This window comes from Myxocyprinus asiaticus, chromosome 22 (genome assembly GCF_019703515.2).
Source record: "Myxocyprinus asiaticus isolate MX2 ecotype Aquarium Trade chromosome 22, UBuf_Myxa_2, whole genome shotgun sequence".
Taxonomy (NCBI): Eukaryota; Metazoa; Chordata; class Actinopteri; order Cypriniformes; family Catostomidae; genus Myxocyprinus; species Myxocyprinus asiaticus.
The window spans coordinates 1,681,840-1,709,131 of record NC_059365.1 but is presented as its reverse complement, the minus strand read 5'-3'; the positions used below and the strand labels follow the sequence as shown (position 1 = coordinate 1,709,131).

Sequence of the window (27,292 nt, the reverse complement as noted above, 5' to 3'; positions counted from 1 at the left end):
TGTTCTCTAAGGGTTATTTTTATGTTCTACACTTTATTACCATAAAGTAACGTTCCCAGAATGTTGCAGCGAGGTTTTTGTAGGACAACTTAAAAATAACTTATGCAGAACGTTCCCTAATGGTTATTTTTATGTTTAACTTTTATAACCATAAACTAACATCCCAGAACATTGCAGGGAGATTTTTGTAGGACAAGCTACTGAGAACTTACACTTTTCACTGTCATATTTTATTCTTTTTATGAATGTTGCAAATGTTTAAAGACAACAATACTAACATAAATACAGTTTCTGGAACGTTCTGTAAATCAAAAATGGTTAGCTGCTGAGAAAGTATCAGACAAAAACTGAGAAAAATACTTTTCCCTGTGGGCCGGCCGTGAAACGGGGCCGAACGGGGCCAAATGGGCCGTAATAAGCTGAAACGGTCCGCCTCGTAATGCCAAATGGGATGCAAAATGGTGGAGGGGGCCGCAATATGCAGAAAAGGAGAAATACGCTATTTTCATTTTAATTTTAGTAGGGGACGTTCGCACTGAACGTGTTTTTGCATCCGTCGGAGCTGTTTTTCAATGTAAAGCAGCGTCTCACACAGGAACGCCTGTAAGTATGGGTCATTCCTACAATTCTGTGTCATTTAAGTCCCCATTACAAGCGTGTGTGGTATTTATATTGTTTAATTTCACCCAATTACAATTCTGATAGCCTTAACATATATTTAATGTATTGTATACATTTATATCGTGCTTTTCTGACACTACACTCAAAGCGTTTTACACAGTGAACAGGGGACTCTCCACAAACTCCACCTGGATGATGCGACGGCAGCCATAGTGCACCAGTACGCTCACCACACACCAGCTACTGGTGAAGAGGAGAGAGTTATTGAGCCAATTAATGGATGGGGATTATTAGGAGGCCATGATTGATAAGGGCCAATGAGGGGAATTTGGCCACAACACCAGGGTTACACCCCTACTCTTTTTGAGAAGTGTCCTGGTATTTTTAATGACCACTGAGAGTCAGGACCTCGGTTTAACATCTCATCTGAAGGATGGTGCCTTTTTACAGAATAGTCTCCCCATCACTATACTGGGGCATTAGGCCCCACACAGACCGCAGGATGAGCACCCCCTTCTGGCCTCCCTAATACCTCTTCCAGCAGCAACCTTAGTTTTCCCCAGGAGGTCTCCCATCCAGGTACTGACCAAGCTCAACCCTGCTTAGCTTCAGTGGGCAACCGATATTGAGCTACAGGGTGATATGATTGTTGGCTCTGTTTAGCCTCAGTGAGCTGATCTCAGGTCAGATGCTCTGGTTCCTCACCACTTAATGCTCTCGTTAGTCAGACTGAGCTTAAACAGTAAACAGAGGCAGCAGATCATGTGACTCTCAAAGCTTTGTATTCTCTCATAACACGCTTTATCTGTGATCCATTTCAGTGAAGAACCACTGAGGAAACAATTGGTCAGACTTCTGTCAGTATGTGTGTGTGTGTCCTTCTGAGAGAAGGAGGCGCTTCCCAAAGTCTGGAAAAGTTGGAATGTCCCCTAAACACACTCAGTTTACCTGATCCCAAACACTTTAAACTGTTTATACCAATGGATTGTCTATAATCTGGTATAAAACTGCTTATGTTTATTGTAAAAAACAAAACCAAACCTCACAAGTTGGCTTTGATAGTCAGAAGTTGTTTACATATATTTCGAAAAACTTCATCACAACCATTGATATTTGTAAAGTAGTTTTATTTCGGATGGAAAGTGAAAATAAAGTGCTGGATCAGCAATGCAGAACAGTACAAACAGAAATGGGGCGTTTTTAAAAATTGAAGAACCAAAGTCTCCTGATGAGTTCTGATGTTAATGTGATCTGAAGAGATGAAAAAAATCCTCCTGTTGAGAATAATAAACAGCTAAAGATGAATTCACCATCTCACAGAGGAAAATATATTTTTATATGATGTTTAACTGCAGTGCAACACGTTCTGCTGAAAGCATTGTGGTTTGGATCACTCCAACAGATGCCCGAGAAATGCTGAGTGTGAAACAAAATCTCTATATCTGGCCCAGAAACAACAAAACCTCACTTCTGGTTATATAATCGTATTTCTAACCATTTTTAAGCAACATCTGCTGAACTATGAGTAAAACGGTACTGTGGGGTGGAATTCGTCTTTTCTAGCAGTTTGGTAAATACATATCAAGAGCTGTTTATTTGTGTGTGTAGGAAATGAGACGGACAGATATTTTCTGTGCAAGGCTGTAAGTTAAAGACCCATGAAATGGCTTGAGTTTTCTTTCCTGTGTTTACGTTTGACCAGGAATTTGGGGCGGTACTATGACCTTTAGTTCTCATTCTCATTTTTGAGAGCATTTAATTGGACAAACATTTGGATACCCCCTTGAGAGCAAGATGATGTCATTAATATATTTGGTCTGTTTCACTGTAGAGAAGACTTAAAAAAATTGCAGCCATGAGGTCATTTTATTTTCATTTCATGGGATCTTTAACACTATTCATTAAAGGTGCAGTAAGCGATTTTTTCAAGGAAAGGTATGCAAAAAATGTTCCTGCTCCCTTGAAAGATATCACTGAAATAAGTGTCCTGAGATATCTCACCTGTCTCTGTGACATCACTAGACTTTGTAAATGGCAAACAAAAATGTGACCGCGGGCTGCTGTCTCTGACGCTTTCTACCTGTCAATCATTTTGCGCGTTCTAATAGTGTTGTAGTTGCCGCGAACTATTGAGGCTTAATGCCATATTCTGACTTATAATTTGTCAGTTGAGGGCGCTATTTCACTACTGTTGTGTTTGACAAGTGTGGCGGTCTCAACGGTATCTGTGTGGTGTTTTGGAAATAGGCAGCGTGGCTAAATTGATGCCTCAGTCTCGTAGTGGTGGTGATTTTGATTCATTGTCACAGTGACTCGATTCTTTTGATTCTGTTCACCAAAAAGATTCATTCATTTTCCACATCTTGAAGTTACACCTTTGTGGGTCTGGGTAGCTCAGCGAGTATTGACGCTGAATACCACCCCTGGAGTCGTGAGTTCGAATCCAGGGTGTGCTGAGTGACTCCAGCCAGGTCTCCTAAGCAACCAAATTGGCCCGATTGCTAGGGAGGGTAGAGTCACTTGGGGTAACCTCCTCGTGGTCGCGATTAGTGGTTCTCGCTCTCAATGGGGCGTGTGGTAAGTTGTGTGTGGATCGTGGAGAGTAGCATGAGCCTCCACATGCTGTGAGTCTCCGCGGTGTCATGCACAACGAGTCACGTGATAAGATGCGCAGATTGACGGTCTCAGAAACGGAGGCAACTGAGACTTGTCCTCCACCACCCGGATTGAGGAGAGTAACCGCACCACCACGAGGACTTAGTAAGTAGTGGGAATTGAGCATTCCAAATTGGGAGAAAAGGGGATAAAAATAAAATAAAAAAAGTTACGCCTTTACACCTGCAGATGGTGCCAAATTACAGTCTTTTAAGTAATTGCATTGAACCAAAAGCATTCATTCATGACCAGAACAAGTCTAATTATCCTTTATTAAAATTCTACTAAGAGACTTCAGCACTGCAGTGTTAAAGCATCATAAGTCTTTCACAAATGACAACAAAGCATATCTTACATACTGTGAACTGCTGAGCACAACTTTTTATCAAGCTATACTAAAAAAGGACAACAATACTAGCCTAAAAATAATTATGAGTTTCAATAACGTCCGTATGTCATTGTAATGTGTGGTCATCACTCACTTTTATTCATAATTCAATTTTCTTGTTGAACGAGATTGATGATAGAAACGAGCGACATGCAGCTCCGCCTCTAGGTCAGATCATCGTTCATGATGACTAATTCGTTCATGTTGGTCGCAAACAAGTTTACCAGTATGTTCAGTTCACGACATGAATGAAATGACCAACTAGTTCAGTTAAGGGGAGTGTTCGTTCGGTGGGTCCAACCAATGATATGCTCCTTCACAGCGTGCACTCGAATGCTATTGGCTCGTGCTATAGTCAGTCTTTACAGGCACGAAAAGCAGCACAGCTCATTGGTTTCGAAAGGGAGAGGCTTCAGTAAACGAAAAATATGAGTCAGTGTATGGAGGTGAACGAGAATGATTCGTTCACTTAAAAGATTTGTTTAAAAAGACCGATTCGTTCACTACAGTCTCGTGTAAGTTAAAACGGCTAAAATCACTTACAGCCCCTTTAACATATTGATACAAATATGGGTGACTAATCTAAGGTGTGGTTGATTTACGATGAAAAAGACATGTTTCTTTTGGTAGTATGCAGTTGGATGGCAGTGGTTTTAGGCGCCTCTGTTACTGTAATGTTGGCCTGTTTAAAAATGACTGATGAACACAGAACATGCCGCAGGTCGCCTGCAGTTATGGCTCAAATTTACAGACAGGAAATGGAGGAGGAGATGAAAAGCATTGCTTGAGCATGTGTGTGTGTGTGTGTGTGTGTGTGTGTGTGTGTGTGTGTGTGTGTGTGCGCGCGCGCGCGCATGTGTGTGCATACGTACGTGTGTGCATGTGTGTGTGCGCGCGCGCATGTGTGTGTGTGTGTGTATGTGTGTGCATGTGCGTGTGTGTGTATGTGCGTGTGTGTGCGCGCGCATGTATGTGTGTGTGCGTGAGCGTGTATGTGTGTACATGTGTGTGTGCATTTATGTGTGTGTGTGTGTGTGTGTGTGTGTGTGAGTGTGTGTGAGTGTGTATGTGCGTGCATGTGTGTGTGCGCGCGCATGTGTGTGTGTGTGTGTGTGTGTGTGTGTGTGTGTGTGTGTGTGTTTGTGTGTGAGTTTGTGAGTGTATACAGCATATACAAACTTGAAGATGCTTATTTTAATGTTAACAAGAGGGAAAATTGAAAGAGAAAGTGTGTGTTTATGAGAGAGAGCAGGGCTACAGAAATATATATATTTTTATTATTGTTTTATATTACATTTTAATTTAATTATATTATTTTTATTGTATTTTAATATTACTATTATTAAATGTAACCTGATTATTTCATAGGTCTGTCCTTCGTGCCATAAAAAAGTTCCACTGTGTTCAGCATTAGAGTCGAAGAGGATCAGTGATATTTCTGTGTAATTAAATGTTAAATCGTTGTTATGAGGGTGATAATATGCCATAAACTGACCATGTTTATAACTGTCTGTCTAATACAGAGAAATAATGTCTGTCTCATTAGAGACAGAGAAAGTGAGTGAAAATCAGCTATCTGCTGCCCTCTAGTGGCCAACACAAACACTCATGTACATTATTTCTAACAATCGCCTGAAGACGTTTTTCTTAAACGGGAGAACTCAGAGAAATTATTTAAAAATGGAAATCACATCATTTAGTGTAATCATACATATTAGGCATAAATAAATAAATATTATACTATATTGAGGCATAGGCTGATGAATATATTATATAAAGAATAGGGCACAATGGGGCTACCCAAGTGTGGGGTAAAGACTGAAACTTAATTTTAAATCAAAACAACCTTCTGTTATTATTACTTTTCACACAAATGATGCTGCTCCATCCTTATTCATTAAAAATAATAGAGAGAGAGAGAGAGAGGGAGAGAGAGAGAGAGAGAGAGAGAGAGAGAGAGAGAGAGAGAGAGAGAGAGAGAGAGAGAGAGAGAGAGATTTTGATACATTTTGTGCAGAAAAAAAGCTAATTTGCCTAAAGGTGTGCCTTTAGACCTGTTATAACCCATCAATAGCCTATATTATACACTCAACATTTTTTTTTTAAGATTTCTGGATTTTTATTTTAAACAAGATTCCATCAAACTGAATTGAGTCATCTTTAACCATATAAAATAAAAACTAAACACTAAGTTTTATCAATTAAATTTAGTTAAATGTGATGCAATTTAATGGAATGTTGTTATGAAATTTAAATGTGTATATCTTAAAAATAGGCTTAATATTTTTTTAGTGTAATAAGGTACATTAAATATATGATGATTATTATTTTATTTGACAGATTAATATAATATGCCAAATAGTCTATAATAATATAATAACATATTATAATTGGTATAGACCTATGCAGATTGCAACGTTTGTTTACAGCATTTAAACAATGCCATTTTGATAAAAAATGGTAAATAAACAAATAAATAAAATATAAACAATAATACAAAAAATAAAAATAAATAAACATAACTGAAACTGATCACAGCAACAGTTTTGGTGGGGGACAAAATGCATATTGAATGTCACAGCTGGCTAAAAGTCACAAAAGTCACCTTAGAGAAATATGGGCTCAGGATTTTCCCTTAGACTGCTATTGTTTTCGCAAGTCACACAAAATTCACTCCAAAGCAGAAAAAAATAAAATAAAAAAAAAAAAAATTATAGATGGTTATAATCAGTGGGCACCTACATTTTTTTAAGCACAAGCTAAATTAAGAGTAGATAATTGCATACAATCGGGTGATTGTAATTTTAGATGTAATAATATAATTACATTTATGAAATAGTATTCTAAAAATAGCTATAATACTATATAATCAATATAGTAAGAAGGCCTGCATTAAAATGAGATATAAGTGCTGAATGATAATCAAATGAACTTTAATAAAGCAGCACAAGCTGGATTCAGACCAGTCTCATTAAAAGTGCATGTATCATGTTCTCTGTCGGTTCTCACGGTAGCAGGAGTCTCTCAGAGGAAGCAGAAAACGGCATGTCATCTTCATTTGAATACAGTGAGCTTGATTTACAGTGTCGCTCATTTGTCGCGTTTATTGCGGCTCTTTGATGTGCGCCGCGCGGGATCCTTTGAAATGCACGCGCGCTTTCTAATGTAAAGAGACACGCGCGCCGCTCTGACTCCACAACAAACCCTGAGAGACCACCTTCATCATCATCATCATCAGTGGGGTCCAAATGTCTGACACCACTAGTGAAAGGTTTAACAATTTTTCTAATTTAATACCACATTTTTTATTACAAACTAAATGTTCAGCTTAACAATTTAAGAACTGAAAACTGAACATTCAGAATGTCTCAGTAGTCACTCAGGCTGCTATAAGCAATACCTGATAACATGTTAGTAGAAGTAAAGCGCCCTGAGCTGTTCGGGTCACGTTCTGACCTTTATGTTAATGTTTTTAACATGACAGACATTAAACATCCCATCTACACTGCACGCGACAATGGAGCGTCGCGTCGCGTCGCGTCAGGGCCACAGCAGTCGCCACGCGTCAGAGCATTGGGCCTTTCATCAGTCAGCGGCACCTGTGCGCGTGTCATAAATCAGCTCAGGTGGGTGTCCCGATGTGACGTCACTGCTCGGCAAACAAACGCGCGCCCGCGAGCGCTCTGGGGCAGGTGAGGTTTAGTTAAAGTACAACTTTACGTGCGTGCGGGACGAAAATGTCCGTGAGTTTCCTGCTGGAGATGGACACGGCCATGTACGGCAACCCCGCGAGACACCTGAACCTCGGCCAGACGCACCTGAACGTGTACCCGTCCGCCCCGTACCCGGACTACAGCGGATACCACCCGGTTTCTGCCCTCGGCAATGACCTGCATCACACCGGCAGCGCGTGGAGTCCCGGGTTCGGTCACAGTGGGCGCGAGGACTGGCCGCCGCCGCTGTACGGGCACGGGACGGGTCACTCGCTGCCTGTTAACGGCGTGGATGTGAACGTCATTCCGCCGGTGGACCAGGAGCTGCTGAGGAGCGGTCCGAGCGCACCGGTGGAGAGAGACGAACCGCAGGACTGGATGAGAGCCACCGCCGCTCCCGTGAACCCAGGTGAGATATCAGACCCTCTAAACCCGAAACTCTTTACATTTACACCACTGTCTATATGAACACACACTTAACACACAGTTTCCTCTAACAAAATAGTTCCAAAAAGTGTCATGTTTCCAGGGTAGTACGAACATGTACCATGGTAATACCATAATTTTTGGACTTGGTACCATGTTAATAACGTTTTTGGGCATATATAAGGGTAATACCGTGTTTTTGGGATTGGTAACATGGTAATAACGTTTTTGGGTGTATATAAGGATAATACCATGTTTTTGGGCTTGGTACCATGGTAATAACGTTTTTGGGCATATATAAGGGTAATACCATGTTTTTGGGATTGGTAAAATGGTAATAACGTTTTTGGGTGTATATAAGGGTAATACCGTGTTTTTGGGCTTGATACCATGGTAATAATGTTTTTGGGTGTATCTAAGGGTAATACCGTGTTTTTGGGCTTGGTACCATGGTAATAACATTTTTGGGTGTATATAAGGGTAATACCATGTTTTTGGGCTTGGTACCATGGTAATAACGTTTTTGGGCATATATAAGGGTAATACCATGTTTTTGGGCTTGGTACCATGGTAATAACATTTTTGGGCATATATAAGGGTAATACCATGTTTTTGGGCTTGGTACCATGGTAATAATGTTTTTGGGTGTATCTAAGAGTAATACCATGTTTTTGGGCTTGGTACCATGGTAATAACGTTTTTGGGCATATATAAGGGTAATACCATGTTTTTGGGCTTGGTACCATGGTAATAACATTTTTGGGCATATATAAGGGTAATACCGTGTTTTTGGGATTGGTAACATGGTAATAACGTTTTTGGGTGTATATAAGGATAATACCATGTTTTTGGGCTTGGTACCATGGTAATAACGTTTTTGGGCATATATAAGGGTAATACCATGTTTTTGGGATTGGTAACATGGTAATAACGTTTTTGGGTGTATATAAGGGTAATACCATGTTTTTGGGCTTGGTACCATGGTAATAACGTTTTTGGGCATATATAAGGGTAATACCATGTTTTTGGGCTTGGTACCATGGTAATAACATTTTTGGGCATATATAAGGGTAATACCGTGTTTTTGGGATTGGTGACATGGTAATAACGTTTTTGGGAGTATATAAGGATAATACCATGTTTTTGGGCTTGGTACCATGGTAATAAAGTTTTTAGGCGTATATAAGGATAATACCATGTTTTTGGGCTTGGTACCATGGTAATAAAGTTTTTAGGCGTATATAAGGGTAATACCATGTTTTTGGGCTTGGTACCATAGTAATAAAGTTTTTAGGCTTATATAAGGATAATACCATGTTTTTGGGCTTGGTACCATGGTAATAATGTTTTTGGTCATGTATAAGGGTAATACCATGTTTCGGGGCATATTTTTTGTCAATACAATGTTTTTTCTTTTTTTTTTTTTTGGACATGTACTATAAATTTACCATGGAATTCTTTGAAGAAACTAGGAGTACTATGTAAATACTATGTAAATAGTTAATACTGTAAATATGGTAATCATTCAGTATAAATGGTATATATCAAAGTACCATGATATTACCATGTTTTCGACCATGTACCATGGTAATACAATTTTTATACTTTGAAGAACCTTGGAGTGCCAAACAAAATGGTGAATGGATATGGTAATCATTCAGTACCATGGTATTACTATCCAATACAATCAATGTATCATGATATTTTTATATTTTGAACATATACTATGGTAATTGTATATTTTTGGACATGTACTATGTACTATATTACCATGGTATTATTTGAAGTATCTTGGAGTACTATTTAAATATTAAGTAATTGGTACATAAATATGGTAATCTTTCAGTACCATGGTAAATATGAAAATACCATGGTATTACCATGTTTTGGGCCATTTATCCTGTAATATCAAATTCTTTGGAGTACCATGTAAATACCATGGTATATTAATATGGAAACCATTCAGTCTGTGTTACACATATTACATGCTATTAATTACCATAGTAAAAACAATAACAATATGTAAGTACAAGCAGCTTTATAATCCATGTAGTACATTATAATTACTCAGTAATTACATATTTAAATACACCGTAAAATAAATGGTATTACCAGTACATATCATCTGCTTTACCATAGTACTACTACAGTAATTTTTGTAAGGGATCATAATGTGTTCATACTTAATCCCGAAAGTCATTTTTTGCCTGATAAAAATGTCTCATATTTCTCTTCCTTTTGCTGAAATCATCTATGCTTTTCTTTATTTCTTGGCCTATAAGAAAGAGCCAGATCAGTTCATGAACAATATGAATCAGTTGTGCCGAATTCCTGCAGTTATGCCACAGAAAGATCAAAATAAAGACACGATTCCTTTTGTTTGATCTTTGATGATGTACAACATGTGTAGATCTGATAGAGCATATAGTTGAATGGTTGATAATCGATGTTTGCAGCCTTATCGAAAATGTATTATGGCTAATAGTTTACAGACTGATAAACTTATCTCTTCTAGGAATTTTTTGTGTAAATCTGTCACACAGCGTCATGTTGGCACAGTTGTGTGTAAAGAGGTGAAGGTATAAAGCTCAGGTAGAACAAAGCGCTGAGAAAAGTAACTCCTCACAAACTTGCTGACTTTGTTCAAAGAACTTGTTCTACTTTACGATTAATAATTCAAATGACCAGATTTTAAATAAATCAAGAAATAAACTAAGATGAAGACCGAACCGTTAAAGGTGGACTGAATATTTGGTAGTATTTCTGATTATAACAATGAACTCAAGTCTGTGCAAATGGTCATTTTTCTTAGAGTGCTAAAGTAGGACATGGAGATGTGCACATTAGTTTTGTCTGCAGTTTTCAAAGGGCCGTTGTCTGACACGGTTGGTCAATATGCAAATACGGTCATCTTGTTTGACTGTTCAAACGTTATGATATCATCACATGAGCAGCTTAAAGAGGAGAATTATGGATCATGTGACAAAAACAAACATAGATGAAAATGTACAGGAAATATTGATACACACACACACTCACACTCACATTTACGTAGCTATCTAAATGAGGACATATCATAGACTTCTATTGTTTCGAAAGAAAAGTTCATTAAAAACATTATTTACTTCATTCATGAATCATTTTTCCAATTGAGGATGTCCCTAAAGGAAGGCATTTTTGTCCTCGAAGTATTTTTCAATGCTATTAACTACTGACCCCTATTGGTAAACAACCAACAGTGGCATACTCAAATTCTTTTGATGCTTGTTTTGAGAAAACTTAATTTATCTTAATCAATCAGTGATTATATTATAGATATTTACCACAGTGGGCACTGAAAAGTTGCAGATGCACTTAAATGCAACTATTTTGTATTTCATTGTCGTATTCACTGGCATAGCCACAGGTGGGCCTGGGTGGGCCGGTGCCACCCAATCATTATTCCAACAGCCAAAAGCTTGCTGGCCTCGAACCACAAACTAGATCGGTCTCGTTATAATGTAGATATTTACACTGTAAACACCCGATGAGACGCACGTTCAGTTGATGGCATCCCGTATCATGCAACGGCTCCAACCATTTTATTTTCCCCGTCTAATAAAATATTTGCAACAAATGTCATATATGCGAATTGACTGCTATGAATTGTATTAATTAGACTATATTTAAATAGCCTGTTCATCAAAACCAGATCAAGTTGACATAAGATGCTGAATTAAATAACTTTAAACTCAACTTTAAACTTTATTTTTAAGATAAAATAATGAATGAAGCAGCTTTTGACGGCATTGTTCTCTGAAAGCTACTCTGAAATAAATGATTTTGGATGATAAAATATGTTCTCAAAACTTTAAACTCCAGATTCATTTTCCTGTACAACTAAAATAAAGTGATGTTATTTCAAAATATCATATGAGTGAATTTATTGCCATTCATTTTTTGTCATAACTTAGGGAAACAGGCGTAGATAGCTCCGAATAATTTTCCTTAATGCTTTTTTCTCTCTTACCGCAGTATCGCAGCAGCGTCATCTCTCCCCCACTTTAATGAGAGTATAGTTGCGATGCAGTGACACAATCAGAGAAAGTCATTTTATAGTCAGTAAACCAGCAGAGACGTAGCAACAATGCCAATGTCCATCCTTTTTATCCGTCCAAAGAAACGCCAGCAAATTGTGCATGTAAAAAAATTACCAAAATTGGTAAAAAAAAAAATCCTAGAGTAGGCTAAATCCCCCTAATCCCAATATAATAATTAATATCTGTTCTAAGACACAAGGCCTCCTAATGTTCCTTATGTTATGCATGTATAAAAAAAAAAAATTTACTGAATGTACTCAAACACAAATTGTTGATTGACCATTTAATATTCTTAACCCTTAAAGCTTGGATGGGACTACCAGCGAGCCTGGCCCGCCTGTGGGCCCACGAGAATAAAAATAATCATCAAAATATGAATAACTACAGTCTTGACCAACACAAAATAGGTATCGTTTGAAAGATTAGAAGCTCTACTTTATAATGCATGTAGACATTATGACCAAATCTAAACAAGTGCTTTGAAATTTGCAGGCAAATCAGAAGTGTTACGTTTTGATAATTTAAAAACAATTTCACCCTACTTATTATTGCAATCAGTAAAAACATCAAACTGATCAAATAGCCATGTGTCATATGTTGTTGGAAAGCTCTCAAAGAGTAGAATACAACCAGCCTATTTGTTTTACTCACAGACAAAAATATAGTGAGTAATAGCTAAGTATATGTCTTTGACAATTATGTTGGTGTTGCTTATATGCCGCATTTTCGCTTATAACTTCACGAAAAATAAACAGAATATAAAATATCACATACCATTACTTAGAGGAGGTGATTATCTTTCAAACGAGTCCACACACAAGATAATCAGATGTATAGATCATTAGATAATCCACATGAAGCACAATGTTACATATGGCCACCAGGAGATGGCGCCAAATACATGACACAGACTCAATGATGACTCAAATGGCACAGAATGAAACTCATTCTGTGAAATCTCATTACTAAAATCATTTACTTTAATCATTGTTGTGCTTGCATGTTCTTATGTTTGCATGTATTAGTTCTTATGTACAGTTATTATGTTTTATTTGTTTGGAGATGTTTTTGGACACTATGATAAATTATTTTGTAATGCTATAACTTTTGATTGCTTTGTCGTATTAACAAAACATTTTTCTCAAATACAGATGAAATGATTGGGAAAAAAAAACTAAATAAGTTTTTTGGAGCCACCTCATTTACACCTAGAGATATATAATGACAAATCAGAAAAATAAGAAAAAAATTACATTTTTGGCTCAATTTGTTTTGTGTGATTTTTCAGCAGTTCCTTGGGCTGAGAGTCTCAGAATGTTTCACAATAAACATTTGAAAAGTTTTCTTTACAATGCTACCAAACACTTGACCCTCCTTGTTTTGTCGAGTTATAAGCCTTTAATTTTGGGTATGCCACTGAAACAGGAAATCTTTAAAAACACCTTCAGCATGTGGCTTCTGAAAACCCACGGAGGTTGAACAGTATTTACAGATCTACTTCCTGCTATGTTTATCACAACATGCCATATGATTGCGATGATTTACAGGCAAACCCATATACACCTGTTATAATAAGGTTAAGACTTTAAACTAGATTTACACAGATCTGAGTTTAATTTTTGCTCTCTCATAACCGGTTTAAAGAGATAAACCACTGTAAAATCAGTAATCCATTTAAACTGATTTAACACTCAGCTAACTTATGTTTTACACACACTTCACCAGAACTTTTGTCTGGCGGTTCTGTAATTACTGTACAAATAATCGCTTTCCCAGGATTTGTAGGGCTGCCAAACATATTATACACCGCTAATGTTACAGATGAAGGTGTGAAACCGATATCTTCATTTAAAGACAAAGATAAACGGGAGCACCAGGGCGCCATTTTCACAGACACATGTTCGTCTGTCATACAGCTAAACAATGAGTCAGTGGAGTTTGACAGCTGAAGAAAATCATGTAAGTGTTGCTCAATGTGAGCCGCTCGATTAATTATCACTGTCTAAACACAAGGCGACTTTAGTCTGTCGAAAAATGAAAGATTTTCAGAAAATCTAATAACAGCAGAGGCCAGCGAGTCTGAGGCACAGCCGCACCCTATTGTGTGTGTACTGTGTGAGGACCTTAGTGCACTGATAAGGAAACAAGACTGTGTGTGTGTGTGTGTGTGTGTGTGAGTGTGTGTATTTACACATGTCAGCTAAAGCTAGTGAAGAAAAGGGAAGAACACTGTTTAGAAAGAGTTTCAGTCCTGGAAATGGAAATTCAGGGGGTTTAAGGGTAGAGTTCAACTATTTTTACTAGTTTTATTTAGCTTTTTCATGCAAAAATAGATCAATTATTAGACTACAACAATGAAAACACATGATGCATATTTTTATAATAACTACTTATGATTATGAACAATTATGAATATGAATGAATGAATTTTTAGGTGTTTTCTGGGCAAAACTTACTGCAACTAGGCAGAGTGTTGTGAGTGAATGCCAGGTAGAGGTCGACCGATTTTCCTGATACCGATTACTGAGGTGGAAAAGGCCAATAACCGATTAATCGGCCAAAAGTTTATAAAACTGATTTACAGAATGTTAAAAAATGTCCTTGCCCTTTCCTTACTATGACAGGCACAAGATTAAAAAAGAATAAATTCCCAGATGCAGTTTATTGTGCATCCAAAATCCGAATAATAATTAGAAAAATAAATAAAGATTTAAAAAAAAAAAATAAAAAAAATACACTTACTTATTTCAGGACTCTTATTTTGAAATGAGCTTTTTATAGCCTATATTCATCAGATTATATAAATAATTTATATATGTGTGTGTGTGTATATATATATATATATATTTCACCAGATGAGATTTTATTATTATTTTTATGATTATTTTTTTAATTATTTTTTATTTTATTAATGTATGTGTTTGCATGCCCTTGCTTCAATTTAAAATGCATGATTATCTCATTAAAATAACAAAATATGCATCGAAGTGAGGATAAAAATATGGATCAGTATTGTAAATGATGAAAGATTAATGCTGCGTTCCATTCAAATCGGATGTGGGATATTCCTACTTGATATCTCCGATCTCCAACCATAAATGCAATTCATTGCCAGATGCCTGGGTGCTGACATGATTGTGTGATGTCATGCACCTGCATCTCGGCGAAATCGGAGTTTAAAATTTCCAAGTTGGAGTTATTGGAGCATTCCATTGCACTTTTCCCAGTAGGAAGTTGGAAAATCCGACTTTCCAAGTTGAATGGAACGCAGCATAAGATGCAGCAAAGTCCTCACAAGGTGTCAGTGATTGTTTTTATTTTACCTCTAGAGGCCGCTGTTGTACTGTAGAACAAAGCTGTTCCACCTAGAATCCTCCAGCGCCGCTCACAGACGAACACGTGAAAAAAAAAATTATCATAGCATAGATTTTATAAAAAATTCCAAAAAGCAACTATCGGCACCGATTAATTGGTATAACCGTTATATCGGCCTACCTGTAATGTGGTTGCTTGGGCGTTTCTAGGGTGTTCTGGGTGGTTATTTACAGGCCCAAGTCAAAAGAGTCCAGCATCCTCAAGTCTCTATAATATTCTGGTCTCTAGTCAGATAAAATAAAGTGCTATTGCACTTTAACACAAATGTACCATACTAAAACTGTTAATTAAAGTATCACTGCAGGAGAATGGAAATTAATATAAGTGAAATAGAAATGGAATAGAATCGAGTGAAAATGAAATGTATTGTGAATAGAGGTAGACCAATATATCGGTTTTACCGATAATTACCGATTTATCGGCCAAAATCTATGCCGATAAATCGGTGAAATACTGTATATACAAAACTCTTCATTTGGTGAATAAATAGGATATATAAAGCTTGTTTTGGTAAATACTTACATAAAGAGCATTGTATCAGAGCCAAGTCTCTATCATTTCAAAATAAGAGTCCCAGTTGTATTTCAGGCTTGTTTATAGCCAAAAGTCCCGCGTTATGCACCAAATCTTCATGTTTCGGGTTATTTTTTTTTAACCATTTGGGATTTTGTATGCACAATAAACTGCTTTTGGGATTTTATTCATTTTGGACTCTTGTAGCCTCAAAATCTGATTAATCAGTTATCAGCCTTTTCCACCACCTCCATCCTTAGTTATAGTATTGGCAAAATCCACTATTGGTCGATCTCTAATTAGCTCAGGTAATTAATTATCAGCCCTTAATTGTAAGATGTGACAACAAAACAAAATCTCTACTTTAACTCCTTTAAGTACTATTGTATAATAATAATGATTGAAGGTCTACCTATTTATTTTTCAGATTTAAACAAGATCATATTTAAACAGTCAGGCCCACACTAATAGATCTGCATATTATGCTGCATGGTTTAAAGATATGACTTGTGCAAACTGCATTTTATTGAAGTTCACAAGTTCAGCAAAATGCATTGTGATACAAGTCAATGATGATGATGCAGTTCTTAAACATTTCTCGCAGAACATTTCCGCAAACATTGCGATTTACAGGAAGAATGAAACATTTTTACAAAGGTCAGAAATCCCCGATATGCTCAGAGTTTGTCTGACAATCACTTGATCAATCTTTAACCTCCAATACAAGAAAGACTCATTAGTGACCTTACAAGCTGGTTTAGTAAAACTTGTGTTTCTGGACTATCAAACTTGAGTCCAGTTGACATCAGCGTTCGGTTCATTTGGTTGGCGTGAATGCGTTTTTCCAAACTCCACTTGGGTTTCAGTTTGATATTGGAATAATGCAATCAGTCCTAACTCACTGAAGTGAACCGATATTGATGATGAACAATATGCATCTTTGCACGATCTCAGTTTATTATAGTGTAATGCTGCTGTGCAAAGGCAAAACGTAGTAACAAAACTGAGTTCAGACCGAAACCAGGTTGTCAACTTGTACAGCAGATGAATTGAAATAGTTTGTGGAATCAACAATAAACTTTCTTTTTTCAGATCGTCTCGCTATGAACTTTCTCTCTAACTTGTCGTTCGTACTGTGATTCCACTGTTGTTTTGCACATTTTTTCAAGCAGTTCTTCTTCGGAGGGCAAACAAGTTAAAACGTTTTTTTCAATTTCAGTGTTGGTGTGGTTACTGCATTTGCCTTTGTAGGGCAGAATTAATTTCTCATAACTGCTTGCATCTGATTAAATAGTGTTCATAGAGCATCTGCGACAGGCAAACGCAACTGCTGTTACAAACTGGGTTTCCAAATCCAAGATGCAAATAAAATCTCCAAAATGTGCATAAAAAAGTTATTGAATGTTTATTCGATAAGAAGACATGCACATAAACTACGATGCAAACACATTTTCTGGAAATAATCCTATAGAATGTATAGATGTGCATCAAAAAATTCATGTGAATAGTTAATTTGCTGAGAGAATATCATCAATATCATCACATAGCATCTCAAATGTTGCATTTGGATATTCTGGAATGCCAAAGCTATTGCGATGTATAAAGTTTATAATATTTTTTTTCTTTGTGTAATATAAGCAAATACCTACCAAAATAAATGAAATCTGAAAAAGCATGGTGAATATGCATAAAATGAATTTATAATGTTCTATTGTAGTGTAACATTTTAGTTCTATTGCTTAGAACTGCAAAACAAGTGCAAAAACGTTTTAGAAGTGCAAAATAGACTTTTTTCCCCTCAAAAATTTCGGCCAAAACTGTTATTGGCTGCGTTTCCCATAAGCATCATAAGCTTAAGTTAATCGTAGAAACCATTGGCACCAATGGTCTCTACGATCAACTTAGGTTTACAATGCTTTTGGGAAACACAGCCAATATCCGTGCATCCCAATTTACTACTGTTGTTTACCTCCAAACATGAAGTTTGTCAGAGTGTTTTGTCTGTGCGCTCTAAACTTCAAATAATTCATTATGTTGAATAAAAGAGCCACAGTGGCTTCAACTTTTGCTTTTATATCTATTTTGCAGCAATTACCGCAGAAGTGATGATTTTGTTCTCTTAAACACATGGGATGGAAATGTTTTTTCTGATATTCTGATTTTGCGTTTTAATTCAATTCATTTGTCATTTGGATGGAAACATAACTACAGTGAAACTGAGGATGGATTCATGATAATCTGTGCATACATTATAAGAAGTAACAAATATTCTCAACCTTTTTTTAAGTTAGGAAATAAGAGGAAGTAGAATTGTATTCTCTTTTTATTTTATTTTATCCCCTTTTCTCCCAAATTTGGAATGGCCAATTCCCAATGCACTCTAAGTCCTCATGGTGGCGTAGTGACTCGCCTCAATCCGGGTGGTGGAGGACGAATCTCAGTTGCCTCTGTGTCTGAGACCGTCAATCCGCACATCTTATCACGTGGCTTGTTGAGCGCGTTACTGTGGAGACCTAGTGCATGTGGAGGCTCTCGCTATTCTCCGCGGCATCCACGCACAACTCATCACGCGCCCCACCAAGAGCGAGAACCACATTATAGCGACCACGAGGAGGTTACCCCATGTGACTCTACCCTCCCTAGCAACCGAGCCAATTTGGTTGCTTAGGAAACCTGGCTGGAGTCACTCAACACGCCCTGGATTTGAACTTGTGACTCCAGGTGTGATAGTCAGCGTGTTTACTTGCTGAGCTACCCAGGCCCCAAAGAATTGTATTCTTAATTATGTTTCGTGAATCCAAACTCTGGCTATTTCATTGTTCTAACTATAAATAATTTCCATTGAACATGACTTTTCCTAGTTGTTACCTACACTGCCTGGCCAAACAAAAAAGTCGCCGTTTGGATTAAAATAAGCAGATCGTTAAGAGTCTATGATTGGATCATTATTGCAGTGATTAATATGTTTCAGATGGCAACAATTATTTTAACTCTAACTGATGCAGTGTGTAGCTTCTCACTTCTTAAACAACCATGTCAGAAGACGTATCCCGTGGTCGTGGAAAAGATGTTACTGTGTTTCAGAAGGGGCAAATTATTGTCCTGCATCAAGCAAAGAAAACAACTAAGGAGATTGCTGAAATCACTGGAATTGGGTTAAGAACCTGAAGGATAGTGGTGAACCGTCAGCTTCACGGAAGAAATGTGGTCGAAAAAAAATCTTAAATGATCGTGATCAGAGATCACTAAAGTGCTTGTTGAAGTCACATCGTAAGAAATCGACAGTAGAACTCACGGCCGTGTTTAATAGTGAAAGTTAGAGCATTTCCACACACACAATGTGACGAGAACTTACAGGATTGGGACTAAACAGCTGTGTGGACACAAGAAAGCCACTTGTTAATGGGGCTAATCGGAAAAAACAACTTCAATTTGCTAGGGAGCATAAAGATTGGACTGTGGAGTGATGGAAAAAGGTCATGTGGTCTGATGAGTCCAGATTTACCCTATTCCAAAGCGATGGGTGCGTCGGGGTAAGAAGGGAAGTGCATGAAGCGATGCCCCCGTCATGTATAATGCCCACTGTACAAGCCTCTGGAGGCAGTGTTATGATCTGGGGTTGCTTCAATTGGTCAGGTCGAGGCTCAGCAACGTTATGTGGCAATAAAATGAAGTCAGCTGACTACCTGAATGTACTCAATGACCAGGTTATCCCATCAATGGATTTTTTGTTCCCTGACGGCACGGGCATATTCCAGGACGACAATGCCAAGATTCATCGGGCTCAAATTGTGAAAGAGTGGTTCAGGGAGCGTGAGGAATCATTTTCACCACAGAGTCCTGACCTTAACCCCATTGAAAGTCTTTGGGATGTGCTGGAGAAGACTTTACGGAGTGGTTTGACTCTCCCGTCATCAATACAAGATCTCGGCCAAAAATGAATGCAACTCTGGATGGAAATAAATGTTGTGATGTTGCATAAGGTTATCGAAACAATGCCATGACGAATGAACGCCATAATCAAAACTAAAGGCGGTCCAACGAAATATTAAAGTATGCAACTTATTTTTTATGCCAGTTAGTGTAGTTACTTTGGTAAACAGCTTCTACTAGTACTCGCGGTGGTACATTTGTTGATGACGCAATTGTACCACAGACCCAAAAGTACCATATGAAAATAGACCAGCAGGGGGAGCGTGTGGAATTAAACTTGGGTTTGGACCACACCAATCAAGTGTGAAAATAGTCTAGCTTTGAAAAATCAGCTGTGGTTTATGTTAGTTCTCCATCAAGAGCAGACAGACAGATTCGTTTTGCTGACAGTAATGAAACTTGAAACTTAAAATCCAACTAACAACCACCTGTTATCTAATGCAATGTCTGTATGTTTTAAAATAACTTTTTAACTGACACTGTAATAATTTGTCAGATTTGCATCATGTCTGGTGGTGTGAGACGAGCTGGCATGTGGTTAATGCCAATATAACACACACTGAACATCACAAGAGGAACTAAAACCGAGAGAGAAATATTCAAGTGGTTTTCGATTTCACTCATCATACCACACTGATAGTCTCCATTACTGTGTGAGCAAGAGCTTTCATTAGCGCAAAACCTGTTTAGATGGCAACAATGATTATTAATAACAGGAAGTGAGATCTTTGCTGCTGTGCTTCCTCTTTTAACAGCCAAAGAATATAAAGAGCTTTACCTGTCTTTCTATTTGTCTGTCTATCAATAACCTAGCTGTGAAAACAGTCTTGTGTTTTTGGCTTTTTTTAAATCGTGTATTACAGGTCTGGAAAAGTCATGGAAATTAATAAAACCTTAAAAGTCATGGACATTTTTCTAGCTTTGCTCTGCTCTTGTGTTAAGTAAAAATTCATATATCCATCCAATTCAATATTTTGTTTATTAGAGACATTGATACACTAAAAAGTATAATTGTTTTAAATTAGGGATGCACCGAAATGTTTTGACCGATATTGATTTTACCAGTCATTCCAATACTGATATTTTGCCACTTACTCACCTTATTTTGTTACCAAATCACTATTTTGCTCTGGAATTATGCTTTAAAAATGTACAAAGTGGTACAAACGCTATTTTACTGCTCAAACAATAAATAATTTCCATTGAACATGGATTAGATCTGTTGAACACGTCAGGCCAAAATTTTAAGAGAGCCACAATGAAAGATACAAAAAGATAAAAAGATGAAATAAATGATAACATGATGATTTATTTGGGGAAAAAAAGGTTATTGTGCACTTCTAAAACATTTCTGCACTTCTGTTTTTGCAGTTCTAAACAATTCTAAACAAACAAACAAAATCCTAGCCATATGCAGATGGTGCTAATTTGGTCAATAATTGGCCGATAAATATCGGTAGCCGATACATCGGTGTATCCTTAGTTTAAATAGGCCTATATTAATTGGTTTAACCGGTTAATCGGTGCCGATAGTTGCTTTTTGGAACTATGGGTTACCTGCCAAATCGCTGCCGATAGTTGCTGATCGTTTTTTTTATTCCTCATCAATAAACCCCATCTTGTGAAATATATGTATATTTAATGTATATACAGTACACAAAACTCTTCATCTGGTAAATATATAGGCTATAAAAAGCTTAATTTGGTAAATACATACATATAGAGTATTGTAACAGAGCCAAGTAAAAATAATCTGCCGATTAATCGGTTATCGGCTTTTTCCACCACCATGGTTATTATATCGTCAAAATCAACTATCAGTCAACCGCTAATAGATACATCCTTCCTACATGCAAATGGAAATTCGTCCCAGAAATCTCCTTTATATATTTACATATACATTTATTCATTTAAAAGACCCTTTTCTGCAAAGCAGCTTACAACATAAGCGATTCAGTACACGAAACGTGCTATAATACAACGTTTTTATTGTATTAGAAAAGTACTATACAAGACAGAAATTAATGTCAATTTATTGTTATTATTATTATTATTGTTATTATTATTATTATTTTTTTTTTATGAATGCAGGGTTAAGTGCTCACGAAAAAGAAAAGTCTTTTAGACATTTTTTGTAAAATTATTTTGAAAAAACCTTATTCAGTAACTACAAACAAAATCATTGGTCAAAAGACATGAGAACCCTGAATGAAGACGTTAGGAAATGTTAAAATGTGTTCTGATCACAGGAGGAAAAACGAGGACGAAGGACAAATACAGAGTGGTTTACAGCGACATTCAACGCCTGGAGCTGGAAAAAGAATTCCACTTCAGTCGCTACATCACCATCAGAAGGAAGGCGGAGCTTGCGGTGGCCCTGAGCCTATCAGAACGCCAGGTACGTCTAACGGCAGATTTTCCCAGAATTGGAATGCCCATTGTTATAACCTGTTCTCATTGAATCATATACTTTTTTCACTTTCACACAAATCACGAGTAAAACGGCAGATTATCAGTTTACAAACACTTTCTTTTCGCTCTGTTCCTCACACAATGCTATCTTATGACATCTAAACACTTTAACTATAGCGCATGACTAATTTTAACATTTGCATTACATAGCCAACTACATTTACAAGCTTGTTCGAGTGTGCAGTAGCTCAACTGATAGAGCTTTGCACACTTGTGATGTAAAGCAGGGTTTCTAAACCACTGGGTCACAACCCAAAAGTGGATCATGGATCATTGTCTGCTGGGTTGCGAGATCTTTTCTGTCATGAGTACAAATTACCAATTAGAAGGATAGAACTGTACATTTGCAATGTTTGGGGCAACAGTGACCTCTTTTGTCGAAATGTGTTAATATCTCCAGGTCTGCGTAAGCGACCGTGTGTAAGATGCTGCATTTCTCGTTAATGATTAGCTGTCCAATCACAATAATCCATCAATGCTACAAATTGTTCTTTGTGGACAAGGTCTGTTTACATAGCATTGCATGCTCTAGCTCCATGCATTACAGTCTGAATGCAATCCAATCTCTGGACATCATCATTTCAGGGTCGCAGTCCCAAGTAGGGATTCCACCCGTCCTGTTAAATATGGGATTGTCCTGTATTTAAAGATGAAATTATGCATCCCGTATCAAATAAATACGGGATGCGATTTGCATATAAACATAACTAGATTATGTAAGTACCTATACATCTATTCTGCCAAACACTCCCCAATTGGTGGGTCATGGATCTCGTATGTTCAATTACAACTCGCTTTTAGCGCCACACAGTGGACATTTCACTTCGGAACTGCCGCAGTACAAGTAAGAAGCCGCATAATGTCATTTAGCAAAAATGTCAATACAGTTGTTAAAGTCAATGCCAATTTTTAAAAAGTTGGTCACAGTGGGGAAAAGGTTAAAAAACCCTGATGTAAAGGACCGTGGTTACAAGTCCTGAAGAACATGCGAGTCGACACGTGAGTCAAAAGTGACGTAGAAGCACCTCAAAATGACGTGGTTGTGTTTTGCATCTCTCATTTGCTTTTTATGACACCAACGGTTAGGTTTAGGTAGGGAGGCCAGTTTTGTTAATTTAAAACTTGATAGAGCGTTAACCTTTAAAACCTCATGTCAACTCGCTTTTTGCACCACCCAGTGGACATTTCACTTCGGAACTGCCTCGATGTGCGTAAGATGTAATGTTGTTTGGCAAAAAATGGCGAGATCAGGCTGCATCGTTCACAAAGCTCCAAACATTAGGCCACCCTTATGTGTTTGTTTATTAAATATCTGGCTAATTTTATAAAGCGTTCAGCTACCAAAAAGAGTGCAGTACTTCCATAAATTTCCCCACAAAATCAGGCACAGAAAATGCTAAAAAGTCTGCAGATTCCGTCTGGGCCTGACTGTGAGTTAATTGTACACGATTCGTCATTTTTAGAGTTTTGTGTAAAAGGACATGACATCATTTTTTAGCATAGAATTGCATGTGAGAATGATGATGCTAATATAAAGATACGTTAAACTGCATTTCTCTGGAAATAACGCTGAAACCAGATAATGTGATCTAATATAAAAAATACTGTATGCTGTATTTACTGGAAAGGAGAAGGCGATTTATAAGATGCCCTTTTAAAGTAACACAGCTCAATTCTTGATAACATGTTATTTTATTTGGAATATATCAATGTAACCCATACAGTAAGTGCATAGAACGTGTGGCCATGTTCGGGAGGTAATACTAGCTTACTGCTTCCTGAATACTGTACTGCATGTACTGTATTCTGCCTACAATTTCTTTTAAATAGCAAGTGAAACCATAGCCATTATTCCACAACAGCTGATGGTGAATTAGATGTTACAGGAGTGTAAATGACCTCGACTCTCTGATTGACAGGTGAAGATCTGGTTCCAAAACAGACGAGCTAAAGAGAGAAAAATGAACAAGAAGCGACTTCAACAGGCCCAAGAGAACTCTACGTCCAGTGCGCCCATTCACGGCAACATCGGAATGGTTTCCAGCACCAATACTGGTTTGATGACAGACAATATATCGACAAACATCAAAGTGGAATATTGAGAACTCTTTAAACCAGAAGGATAAACAGTTTCACATGTTTACACGGATTCAGCGACACTGAACGTTCATATTGCACTACACAAATGACACGCAAACACGCTTTATTGTGAATAAGCACACAGTATTTTAATTTTGTAAAGAATGAATCTGATCTCAGCGTATGATGAACTTATGAAGACACACAACATAATGCTTTCTAAATTGTTTTGCATACTGCTTTTGATATGGACTCACTAACTGGTGATTTTGAAGTTTTATTGACAATATATTTAAAATGCCTGTATCACGACTGTTTTGCTTTGCTATGTAAAATATTTGACACCTACTGGATCATGGAAAACTGAATTTTTTGTTTGTTTTTTTTTTTTTAAAAGAAAAGGAAAAAGACTGGACTACTGCCTCAGTGTAATTATTCATGTATGAAGTATATCATTCTAATAAAAGAGAATATTTGAAGAGGATCACAAAGCCTGTAAAACACAGTGGAGTTAATATGGATGTTTTGGGGGGAATACGTGTAAAGCAAATAATTTAAAATGTATGCTGATGCAAAAATGTCAATGTCGCATTTAACCCCAAAATATAAATAAATAAATAGATTATATTTTGCATGAATAAAATTAAGCCTATTTTTTAGAAACTTTATTATTATTATTTTGCATTGTGAAATTATTTTTATTTCCCTCCCAAATTCTCATTACCATAATAAATGTGAAAAATACATGAAAATTACTTAAATATTTTTTTTTTCAATTAAATCAGCATAACACACTCAAAAAAAAAACAAAAACATTTTTTTTTTAAGATTTATGCATTTCAATTCCATAGTAATCGTTAACAATATATACAGGTGCATCTCAATAAATTAGAATGTCGTGGAAAAGTTCATTTATTTCAGTAATTCAACTCAAATTGTGAAACTCGTGTATTAAATAAATTCAGTGCACACAGACTGAAGTAGTTTAAGTCTTTGGTTCTTTTAATTGTGATGATTTTGGCTCACATTTAACAAAAACCCACCAATTCACTATCTCAAAAAATTAGAATACATCATAAGACCAATAAAAAAAAACATTTTTAGTGAATTGTTGGCCTTCTGGAAAGTATGTTCATTTACTGTATATGTACTCAATACTTGGTAGGGGCTCCTTTTGCTTTAATTACTGCCTCAATTCGGCGTGGCATGGAGGTGATCAGTTTGTGGCACTGCTGAGGTGGTATGGAAGCCCAGGTTTCTTTGACAGTGGCCTTCAGCTCATCTGCATTTTTTGGTCTCTTGTTTCACATTTTCCTCTTGACAATACCCCATAGATTCTCTATGGGGTTCAGGTCTGGTGAGTTTGCTGGCCAGTCAAGCACACCAACACCATGGTCATTTAACCAACTTTTGGTGCTTTTGGCAGTGTGGGCAGGTGCCAAATCCTGCTGGAAAATGAAATCAGCATCTTTAAAAAGCTGGTCAGCAGAAGGAAGCATGAAGTGCTCCAAAATTTCTTGGTAAACGGGTGCAGTGACTTTGGTTTTCAAAAAACACAATGGACCAACACCAGCAGATGACATTGCACCCCAAATCATCACAGACTGTGGAAACTTAACACTGGACTTCAAGCAACTTGGGCTATGAGCTTCTCCACCCTTCCTCCAGACTCTAGGACCTTGGTTTCCAAATGAAATACAAAACTTGCTTTCATCTGAAAAGAGGACTTTGGACCACTGGGCAACAGTCCAGTTCTTCTTCTCCTTAGCCCAGGTAAGACGCCTCTGACGTTGTCTGTGGTTCAGGAGTGGCTTAACAAGAGGAATACGACAACTGTAGCCAAATTCCTTGACACGTCTGTGTGTGGTGGCTCTTGATGCCTTGACCCCAGCCTCAGTCCATTCCTTGTGAAGTTCACCCAAATTCTTGAATCGATTTTGCTTGACAATCATAAGGCTGTGGTTCTCTCGGTTGGTTGTGCATCTTTTTCTTCCACACTTTTTCCCTCCACTCAACTTTCTGTTAACATGCTTGGATACAGCACTCTGTGAACAGCCAGCTTCTTTGGCAATGAATGTTTGTGGCTTACCCTCCTTGTGAAAGGTGTCAATGATTGTCTTCTGGACAGCTGTCAGATCAGCAGTCTTCCCCATGATTGTGTAGCCTAGTGAACCAAACTGAGAGACCATTTTGAAGGCTCAGGAAACCTTTGCAGGTGTTTTGAGTTGATTAGCTGATTGGCATGTCACCATATTCTAATTTGTTGAGATAGTGAATTGGTGGGTTTTTGTTAAATGTGAGCCAAAATTATCACAATTAAAAGAACCAAAAACTTAAACTACTTCAGTCTGTGTGCATTGAATTTATTTAATACACGAGTTTCACAATTTGAGTTGAATTACTGAAATAAATGAACTTTTCCACGACATTCTAATTTATTGAGATGCACCTGTATAGTAGTGAGAATGAGATTTGTGCATTATGGTAAATAGAATTTGGGTGGAAAATGTTCATAATTGTCTTGAAAATAATAATAAAAAAATTACAAAAAATATATGAGGTACTAAAAAAGCTAAAAAAATGTCTTTATGTAAAATACATTTTTTTTATATATTTAATTTTATGGTTCAAATATGGGCTGAACATTGACAGGCTTTGTGAGATTCACCCACTTACAGAAAGTCTTACACATAACATCTCATTTGACCTTCTGAAGCACACTGTACTTTGAGTGGGTGGAAACAGTTAGCGTGCAAGAGTTTACGGATCATAAGTTGTGATAACACGAGGAAACAACGTTGCTTATTGATAAAAACAGGAGCCGAAACGGTAACCACGTACTCAACACGTTCAATCATTGACAGAAAAACACAGAGGTCGAGCAGAAGCTACGAACTGTATTGAGGTAAATAAAACATCACAAACAAAAATGAAAAGGAGGACAAAACTCTAACAAAACCTTTTAAATGATCAATTATCAATAACGGCTGTTATGCTTGTGTTTGTCGGGAAAGTGAGGCTGTCAGCTTTCATTTGGA

General features: G+C 37.2%; 1 protein-coding gene across 1 annotated transcript; it reads left to right on the top strand.

The window, feature by feature from the left end:
- The first annotated feature begins 7,051 nt into the window (after nt 1–7,051).
- Nucleotides 7,052–24,845, top strand: cdx1a (caudal type homeobox 1a). Its single transcript, XM_051650525.1, has 3 exons — nt 7,052–7,786; nt 21,953–22,101; nt 24,095–24,845. The coding sequence occupies exons 1-3, from the start codon at nt 7,402–7,404 to the stop codon at nt 24,275–24,277; spliced, it is 717 nt and encodes a 238-aa protein (XP_051506485.1). The 5' UTR covers nt 7,052–7,401; the 3' UTR covers nt 24,278–24,845.
- The last annotated feature ends 2,447 nt before the right edge of the window (nt 24,846–27,292 follow it).